Consider the following 9,499-nt stretch of genomic DNA (forward strand, 5'->3'; position numbering starts at 1 on the left):
TTTTATGTAGCAAAAGTCCTCTAAAATTTTAATTTTGCATCTTTAGACGTAGATCCATATATTTTCAAAATTTTCGAATATGTCAAGAATTTATTAGACACACATTAAAAATTTAACGTTTTTAAACAAATTTAGAACCTACTGGATTTAAAATTGTGAAAAAAAAAAATTCTTGAGACACCTTTTAAAGACGAGATAACTTATCAAATATTGTTTATAGACTCATGTTGACAGGGCAAATTTTAAGATCGAAAATTGGCCTAATTGGGCTGTCTGAAAGACAGTCCTGCCCATCATCTGGACTTATCCAGACAAAATAATAACAATAATATAAAATAAAATAAAAATAAAAAAATAAAGAAATTGGAGGAAATAACAAAATAGGAAAGATCCTCTTGATTTTTGTCAAAAAAATAGAATTGATAAGATTTCTAGCAAAAACGTGTTACACACATGACATATACTTTTTTATTCCCAATATTGCCTCTAGTATGGTTGAATAACAACTTTTTAGATTACTGTGTAATTACCATATTGTGTATCAATTTTCAATAGAAATACAGTCTAAATGGAATCTTCGATTATGAAACTTTGTATCAATTTTCAATAAAAATACAATGTAATTGGAATTGTCGAGATAAACGTGTCAGGTTTTTCTCCCATTTTGAAATTTGATTTGACGGTTTCATATCATATTTGATTGATTTAACCACTTTTTTTGAAATATTCAGAATTAATCTATCTTTTATTGTTTATCACCATTTTGATTTTAATTTATAATACATCTTACATTAAATCCAATATTATTAATAACCGAGATAAAATATAAGTGTAAGTTGAGAGATTGATTAATAACCGATATTAAAAATACAGTATAATTGGTCCAACTAAGTTAAACCTAATAGATTTGCCAAAAGAGAAAATGAGCACCATTTCAATTTTTTTGTCCTTTTTGAAATTCAATCTATATTTTATTATCAAATTAAATTTTGACAACTACTTTTCAAATTGATTCAAAATAAACCAATTTTTTCCTTATTTTTTCCCCCAATTTTAAATTTGAATTTATCTTTTATTAACAAATTTGATTTTACCTTACTAATCAACCATTATACCACCTTTTTATCTTAATATTTTTCATTATTCTATACATATTGTTACGAATTAATTGTAATCTTTTTTTTTAATATTTCTGAAATTTTCACGTTTTATCTCATGATATATGTGTCTCGTTAAAAAAAGAGATTTAACTAATTTACTACACATACAGTCTAATTGTAATGCATAGTTATGAGATTTTTAACCAACATATATTAGTAATTATTGTAAAATTATGTGGTTTTAACCAACATTTTTCACAATTCTTGGTTATAACAGTATACATTTACATCTACAGTGTAATTGTAATGCAAAGTTATAAGCCATAATTTTGTGATTTCGAATTATAACATAATTTTATATCTTTTTGATTTTTCTCCACCATTAAAAATATATTCTTTTGCTAATCAATTTGATTTGATTTTAATTTTTTCGATTTGTTTATCATTTTTTTATCACGTCATAATTTCTTCGATTTGATTCAATTTCATGTAATTCTTTTCAATTTTTTGATACATTTTCTTATCACGGTTATTGGATTTTTAATTTTTCAATCTTTGTTAATAAAAGTTTAGAATTTGTAAATTTGAATTTGAGATAAAAAAAGGATTAATATATATATATATATATAATATATACGAGAATTAAAAGAAAAATATATTTTTTTTTCTGAAACCCATGCGTCAAATAAATTTTTAATAGAATTTTAAATTCTAGATTTCCTTTTGGAATCTAATAAATTTTAATAGAATTTTAGTCAATAAAAATGTTTAAAGAAAATGTACCCTACAATATATCTTTAAGATCAAATATTGGTTGTTTTCAATTTCTTACAATAATATATATATGTATATTACTTAACAATCTAAATAAAATAAAATAACAAAAACCTACAAATCTCATCTTCCTTTTCTCTTTTAGTTAGCCACTACCTCCTTCCTCAAATCTCTCTCCCCTCCTCAATTTCATGCCTACCACCCTTGGTATAATTTCATTGTCTCAGCTAGCTTCTAACAACCATTCCCCACTAGGTCACGGGTCTTGGTTGCTCACATGTCTGTTTCTTAATTTTGTTTATGCTCTGAACACCGTTTTCAATATTGGTGTTCTGGAATTGATGTCAAACACAATTCTAAATCTAATAGGATTTCTAAGCTTGTCTCTGACTGATTCTCTTTGTCTAGTCACATCATCTATAGGTTACAATTTTTTCAAATACTCACTTGCCAACAACAATTTCACTAACATAATCAACTATTCTCTTGTCTTGGAGGAAGTCCATCGTTGTGGACATCCATAAGCTTCTCACGATCATTACCATTTGGTTGTAGTCTTCCCTCGCACACATACATCCTATTGACAGCCAGAAGCGTGAAGGACCATATGAGGTGATTTTTAATTATTGCTCGACAAATGTTTAGATACAATGTATTTGTGGTATTCGAGTTGTTTTTGAAGCATTGTATCTTTAAACTTAATTTATTTGTTTTTAGGGTAGTTTGGTCATTTATTAATTATTATTTTCTACTATTTAAATTCACTTTGCTATTTTTTTTATAATTTTGAGAAATTTTTGCCATTTTTTTCAAATGAAACTTTAAAATTTGTTCTTTCTCTTATCAACCCTAAAATAAAATAATAATAAATATTTTTCTAGTCAAGTTTCAATTTGGTCACCAAATTTTAAAATGCTACATTTTCAATCTTTACGTTTTGATTTTGATTTAAATTTAGACTTTAAGTTTCAAAATGTCACAATTTTACTTTGAGATTTAGTTTTGTTTCAACTCGGTTTATAGAGTTTGAGATTTATACTTTTAATCTAAAATTTTCACTAAATATTCTACTAATTAATCTAAAAGAATTAAAAGATTTATAATCATTAAAGTTTCACTTTTTTCATTACTAGAGTTTATTTTAAAATTTTACTTCATAATTATTTTAAATTAATTAATAGACATTAATGTCAAAGACTAAAATATGTATTTAATAAAAAATCAAGACTAAAATTATCAACTTAAAAATCAAATCGGAACAAAATTCAAGTAAAAGTGCAATATTTTAAAACTTAAGAACTAAATTGAAATCAAACTTAGTTAATTAAAGGCTTAAAATATAATATTTTAAAATTTGAGGATAAAAATAAAAAATAACTACCAACAAATATTAAATGGTAAAATACATCCTTTCGGCCAAAATTCGACCGTTAGAAAGTATTTTTGTTTGTTTTCCTTTTTCCAAATTTCCCAACGTTCACTCCTCACAACGCAACGACTCTCCTTTGTTTTCCCTATTAAATAAATCTCAACACAACTTTTCAAAACAAACCCTATTCCGATTCAATTCCTCCATACTTACTCTTCTTCTTCTTCCTCCTCAAACAAACCCTATTTTTATGGAGATTCTCACCCAACCAACCATTCCCAAATCCCCAATTTCTGATCAACAGCTTCAAATTTGCGGCTCCGGCGACGCCCAAACGGCGGCGACCCCAATTCCAGAACTTGATGAGAAGTTGGAAAGTTCAAAACCTGAGTGTAAAACTCCAACCCCAGAAGAGAAAACAGAGGAAAAACAGAGGATTTTGGTTCTTGAAAATGGGTCCATAGATCGATCCACGGTGCCGAAGAGCCCTGGAAAGCTGAATTTGGAGTGCAAAACTCCAAGCCCAGATGAGAAAACAGAGGAAAAACGGAGGATTTTGGTTTCAAAAAATGGGTCCATGGATCGATCGAAGGTGCCAAAGAGCCCAGCAAAGATGAATTTGGAGTGTAAAACTCCGACCCAAAGGGTGAAAATTGGAGGCATTGAGTTCCCTAAAAATGGTACTCCTAATCGCCTCAAACTCCCCATTGCATTCAAATACCCTGAAAGGTACTCTTGCTTTAACTCTGAATTTTGGAGTTCATATCACAAAACAAAAGAAGAACATTGAATGAGTTGATGATTCTTTTGTTGTGTTTAGGTATACAAGTCCCACTGATTTGATGATCTCTCCCATCAGCAAAGGCATCCTTGCCAGAACCAGGAAAGGAGCTGTTCCTTCCAAGGTTTTAACTCTCTTTCTTTCTCAACCCTTTATTAATTGTGCTTGAGACACTAAATTGAATTAAAAAAGAAGTTTGGAGTTAATACGTTGGAGTTAGGAAGTTCGTGTTTGGGATGCTTGATAAATATGCCAACTTCAATAATGTTTACTATTGAAATTAAATTATTTAATACCAACTTATGAAGCTGATGAACCAAACACATGAAGTTTTCTAATACTATGGATACTCTAATTTGCCTTCATAAATATTTTAGGACACCACTTTGATATCAGTGAATCCCACCGTATTCTTAAAATACATCGATGAAATAGACTAAAATAATTCAACCCAGAAAAATACACTTTTTAAAATATACAAATCATCATTCTTTCATTTATTTATTTATTTTTGTTGATGGCAGATGCATGAGTTGAGAAATCCAGAGATAAGTCTTCTATATCAAAGCTGAACAAAGGGTTATAAAACTTTCAAGCATTCTATTCCTTTTCCTCTTCAAGAATTTGCCTCACTCAGATTGTGATGCAAAAATCAGTTCTACTTCTTAGAAGCTTCTATTTCCATGGCCTTTTAATCTTCATTGGTTTGTTTATATTTATTTCAATCTGCAGTTGTGAATCATCATGTTATATTATTGGTGAAGTTTTTTCTTTTTTCTTTTTCCTTTTTTTTTTTTTTAAATTATTATTTTTTAAAATAATTTTCTCAAGTGATTTGAAGAAAATCCATTTGTGTAACTATTATTCAAAATTACTAGTGCAAATGGGGTTTGATAACAATATATCGAAAATTATAGAAAGATTACAAACATCGTTAAATCATCATTGAACTCAAAAGCTCTATCTAAAACTAGTTTATCCTTTCATATATTCTCAAACAGAAAATGAGCCAAAAAACTAATCAAAGTTAAAAGTTTGCGCGGAGAGTCAATCGAGACGAACTTGATACCATTGAATCGAACCGACATCTCCATCGATTTCGAGTTCACAAACAGACTTTACCAAGAAAGAAACAGCTTCCTCAATGGATTGAAAGCGTGAGAGATCAGGTGGAAGGGGAGTTGGCCAATTTTCAAGCCAACCTTTCAAAATGGCTTCCAATTCTTCTTTGGAAACAAATTTCTCTTCTTCTCCTGGCTCCAATAATACATATGTATCACTACTTTGATTCACCCTTCTTCTTCTACTTCCATATACCTATCAAAATTCAACCATAAAAGAGAAAAATTTTAGAAATCGGACCCTTCAATTTACGGTTGGGTTAAACTCACTTCAACAAAACTTTAAGGACTTGGAGGGTAAAAAAAAGGAAAAAAAAACCTTGATTTGTTGACGTTTGGAAGCAGTGGGCAGATTGCTAAGAAGGAAGGAAGTACCCAAAAAGCACTTTGAAACATCTCTTCTTGATAATTTATAATCTTGCTTTGCTGCTCTTGCTCTTTTACCTGTGCAACCAAAAATCAAAAACCCAATTGTGATATTCCCAAAAAAAGAAAAAAAAAAAAGAAAAAAAAAAGAAGGTTTATTCATACATGAGGAGAGGTTAGAATTGGAATAAAGAAACATTCCATTGCAGCTTTGGAAGTGTTTGTGAAGAGCTCTCTCCATTTGAGTCCTATCTCTTGATGTTGCTGTTTGGGGATGAAGGAAGGAGATGCAATAGAAACAAACTCATTCTTTTGTTGGGGATAATGTTTTTCTTTCCACTAATTGCCCCTCCACTTTCTCCCTTATTTTCCATTTTACCCTCCTAATTTCAGACCATAAATATGTCTTATCTATTACAATTATTATATAAAAAATAGATGTCTATTAGATAGACATTCTTAGTGTCCACATAATCCACCTTCTATTTGTTAAATTGTCTTAGTAACATTTGGTGGATTTTGAAAGACACACATTAGGCAAATTTCAAAAAGTTTAGAGAAAGTGGAGAAATCCATAATTTGTTATTTTATTTACTTTTGTTATTTATTTTATTTTATATATTTATATATATTATATTTAATTTATTTTCATATTTATATATCCCATATATTTATATTATATTAATTTATTTTAATATTATATTTATTGACATTCGTGTTTCCGTTGTGCTTCTCAAATTCACAACACGTTATCAGCACGAACTCCTGTCGTTTTTGCCGCTAAAGATAGATCCTAAAGGTATGTCGATTTTTTCCTCTTTGTTATAATTAATAAACTTAATGTTATTTTGCATATTTAGTATCTATTAAATTTCTAACACAAATACAATATTTTATGATAATGTTGTCATGAAAATTCTCGACAATGATTATTTGTCATGGGTGCTTGATGCCGAAATCCACTGGATGTTATAGTGAAATCTACATTTCATGTCTCAAATATGCTCCTACAACAACAATATTGAGAAAAATATTTCAAACAACTAAACTAATTTCATGTCTTCTTGTGGCTGAACAAGACTATATTTTGAATTAATTTCACGTCTTCTCGTGGTCAAACAAAATAACGAGGTATTGATAAAAAATCATGAATCTCGACCAACCCGAACGATACCATTCATTGAAATGAATGCTGTGAATTTTAATAATAATCGTGGTCAAGGTCATAGTTGTGATCGAGGTCGTGACCATGGCAGAGGGTTGTTTTAATCATTCAAATTTCAAAAGAAACACACAAAATGATGACCACAGAAGAAAACCCCCCACAAGATAATGGTTCAAAAAGTATTGAAAATAAATGTTTCCGATGCGGAATGACTGAGCATTGGTCATGTACCTGTCGCACGTCAAAACACTTAGTTGATCTCTATCAAGCTTCCCTGAAGAAAAAAAAGAGAAAAATATGGAAGCAAATTTTGTATATCGGGATAGTGACATATTTGACCCATCTCATATGACAAATTTGGATGTGACAGACTTCTTTGAATCTCCTTAAGAGAAAATCGGTAGAATTGATGGAACATCAAGTGTTTCATTTGACTTAAAAATATCTTGATTTAATGTTTTTTTCATCTTCATCTTCTTTTCTCCTCTTAGTAGATGTTAACCTTTGTATATTTCAAATGTTATTTTTTCTATTGTAATTATTTTCTTTTATAAAAAAAACTTGGATCGTTTTTATATGTTGGGTGACTAAAAAATGAGTAAAGAAGATCTATGTCTGACAGATAGTGCAACTACACAACGATACTTAATAAGTAGAAAGTATTTTTCCAAATTGATAATATTAGAAACAAAACCAATACGATATCAGGTTCTGCAAACCTGATTGAAGGCTTTAGAAAAACAAATATATTTTGCCTAGAGAAACAAAATTTACAATTGACAATGCATCGTTCTCTAGCTAATCAAAGAGAAATCTACTTAGTCTTAAAAATATATGTTACAATGGTTACCATATTGATACTGATAGTACGAACAATGTGGAATATCAATAGACCATATCTATTGTCTCAAATGAAAAACGTATACTGGAAGAGTTGCCTGCTTTATCTTCTGGATTATTATACTCATATACGAGTAATTAAAACATATGCAACAATGAACTTAAAATTCATGAATCCAAAAATATTTACCATTTAGCATGACTGATTGGGTTATCCAGGATCTATAATGATGAGGAGACAATTGAGAATTCAAATGAACATCCATTCTATTGTCTCAAATGAAAAATGTATACTGGAAGAGTTGACTACTTTATCTTCTGGATTATTAAACTCATATATGAGTAATTGAAACATATGTAATAATGAACCTAAAGTTCATGAACCCAAATATATTTACAACTTGGCATGACCGATTAGGTCATCTAGAATCTATAATGATGAAGAGATAATTGAGAATTCAAATGGACATCCATTGAAGAGCCAGAAGATTCTTCAATCTAATGAATTGTCATGTGATGTTTGCTCTCAAGGAAAATTGATAAATTAGACCATCACCAACTAAAGTGGAGATTGAATCACCTGCATTTTTATAATGAATTCATGGTGATATATGTGGATCTATTAAACTACCAAGTGGACCATTTAGATATTTTATAGTATTAATAGACACATGTAGTAGATGGTCACATGTGTGCTTATTATCAAGTTGAAATCTTGCATTTACAAGATTACTTGCTTAAATAATTAAATTAAGAACATAATTTCCTGATTAAACAATTAAGATAATTCATCTTGGTAATGCTGGTGAATTTACATCCCAAGCTTTTGATAATTATTGTATGTTATTGGGATAAGTATTGAACATCTTGTAGCTCATGTTCATACACAAAATGGTTTAGTAGAATCATTCATAAAACATTTGCAGTTGCGAGACCATTAATTATGAGAACTAAGCTTCTTACATCTGTATGGGGACATGCTACTTTGCATGCAATATCACTTGTACGTATTAGGTTAGTAGCTTATCATAAGTACTCGATATTACAATTAGCTTATGACCATGAGCCAAATATTTCTCATAAGAAATTTTTGGATGTGCAGTATATGTTCCAATTGCTCTACCACAACGTACTAAGATGGGTCCTCAAAGGAGGTTAGGAATATATATTGGATATGATTCCCCGTCAATCATCAAATATCTTGAACCCTTGACGGGTGATGTATTTACTGCATGATTTGTTGATTGTCATTTTAATGAGACAAATTTTCCAACATTAGGGGCGGGGAATTAAGAAGTTGAAAAAAGAAATTACATGGAATGCATCGTTATTGTCTCATTTAGATATCCATATAGATCAATGTGAACTTGACATTCATAAGATAATCATTTGCAAAATATAGCAAATCACTCACCAGATGCATTTATAGATGCAAAGAAAGTAATTAAATCACGTATACCAGCTGCAAATGTTCCATTGAAAATTGATATCCCAATACAGCAAGTTGTCACTAATGAGTCTGGAACATGTCAGAAGCATGGTAGACCAGTGAGTTCCAAAGATAAAAATTCTTGGAAAAGAAAAATAACTAATAGTCAAGAAGACTTGGTTGAGGATGTAAAGATATAAAGAAATCCTTGACATGACTAATGAGGAAGGTGAAATACCTAAAGATAATAATGAGATTTCAATAAAATATGTCATGATAAGAAAAAAAATGAAACCAACCTCATGTAGTTATTGACAATATTTTTGTGTATAATGTTGCTCTTGATATTTTATCTGAAAATGAGGATTCTCAACCAAAATCTATTGAAGAATGTCGATATAAAAAAGATTGGCTTTAGTGCAAAGAAGCAATCAAGGCAGAATTAAGCTCACTTTCAAAACTTTAGGTTTTTGGACCATTAGTCCAAACACTAGAAGATGTGAAACCCGTGGGATACAAATGGGTATTTATAAGAAAAAGAAATAAAATAATGT

At 29.6% G+C, this 9,499-nt stretch overlaps 2 protein-coding genes across 2 annotated transcripts; one reads left to right on the forward strand and one right to left on the reverse strand.

Annotated features, from left to right (window-relative positions):
- The first annotated feature begins 3,412 nt into the window (after positions 1-3,412).
- On the forward strand, positions 3,413-4,767 carry LOC120072868. Its single transcript, XM_039025396.1, has 3 exons — positions 3,413-3,972; positions 4,064-4,148; positions 4,549-4,767. The coding sequence occupies exons 1-3, from the start codon at positions 3,494-3,496 to the stop codon at positions 4,594-4,596; spliced, it is 612 nt and encodes a 203-aa protein (XP_038881324.1). The 5' UTR covers positions 3,413-3,493; the 3' UTR covers positions 4,597-4,767.
- Positions 4,768-4,935: 168 nt separating this feature from the next.
- On the reverse strand, positions 4,936-5,836 carry LOC120072876 (protein CHLORORESPIRATORY REDUCTION 7, chloroplastic). Its single transcript, XM_039025405.1, has 3 exons — positions 5,677-5,836; positions 5,465-5,589; positions 4,936-5,341 (listed from the first exon to the last, which is right to left on the reverse strand). The coding sequence occupies exons 1-3, from the start codon at positions 5,750-5,752 to the stop codon at positions 5,072-5,074; spliced, it is 471 nt and encodes a 156-aa protein (XP_038881333.1). The 5' UTR covers positions 5,753-5,836; the 3' UTR covers positions 4,936-5,071.
- Between the last annotated feature and the right edge of the window lie 3,663 nt (positions 5,837-9,499).

The sequence above is a fragment of the Benincasa hispida genome, chromosome 1 (assembly GCF_009727055.1).
Source record: "Benincasa hispida cultivar B227 chromosome 1, ASM972705v1, whole genome shotgun sequence".
Classification (NCBI taxonomy): domain Eukaryota; kingdom Viridiplantae; phylum Streptophyta; class Magnoliopsida; order Cucurbitales; family Cucurbitaceae; genus Benincasa; species Benincasa hispida.

Bases quoted from the DNA above. Each gene is read 5' to 3' on its own strand.
- LOC120072868 (XM_039025396.1), top strand. From the start codon at position 3,494: ATGGAGATTCTCACCCAACCAACCATTCCCAAATCCCCAATTTCTGAT. The intron at 3,973-4,063 runs GTACTCTTGCTT...TGTTGTGTTTAG, and splicing joins GCATTCAAATACCCTGAAAG to GTATACAAGTCCCACTGATT. The intron at 4,149-4,548 runs GTTTTAACTCTC...TGTTGATGGCAG, and splicing joins AAGGAGCTGTTCCTTCCAAG to ATGCATGAGTTGAGAAATCC.
- LOC120072876 (XM_039025405.1), bottom strand. From the start codon at position 5,752: ATGGAGAGAGCTCTTCACAAACACTTCCAAAGCTGCAATGGAATGTTT. The intron at 5,590-5,676 runs GTATGAATAAAC...TTGGTTGCACAG, and splicing joins CAATTCTAACCTCTCCTCAT to GTAAAAGAGCAAGAGCAGCA. The intron at 5,342-5,464 runs GTTTTTTTTTCC...GAATTTTGATAG, and splicing joins CCAAACGTCAACAAATCAAG to GTATATGGAAGTAGAAGAAG.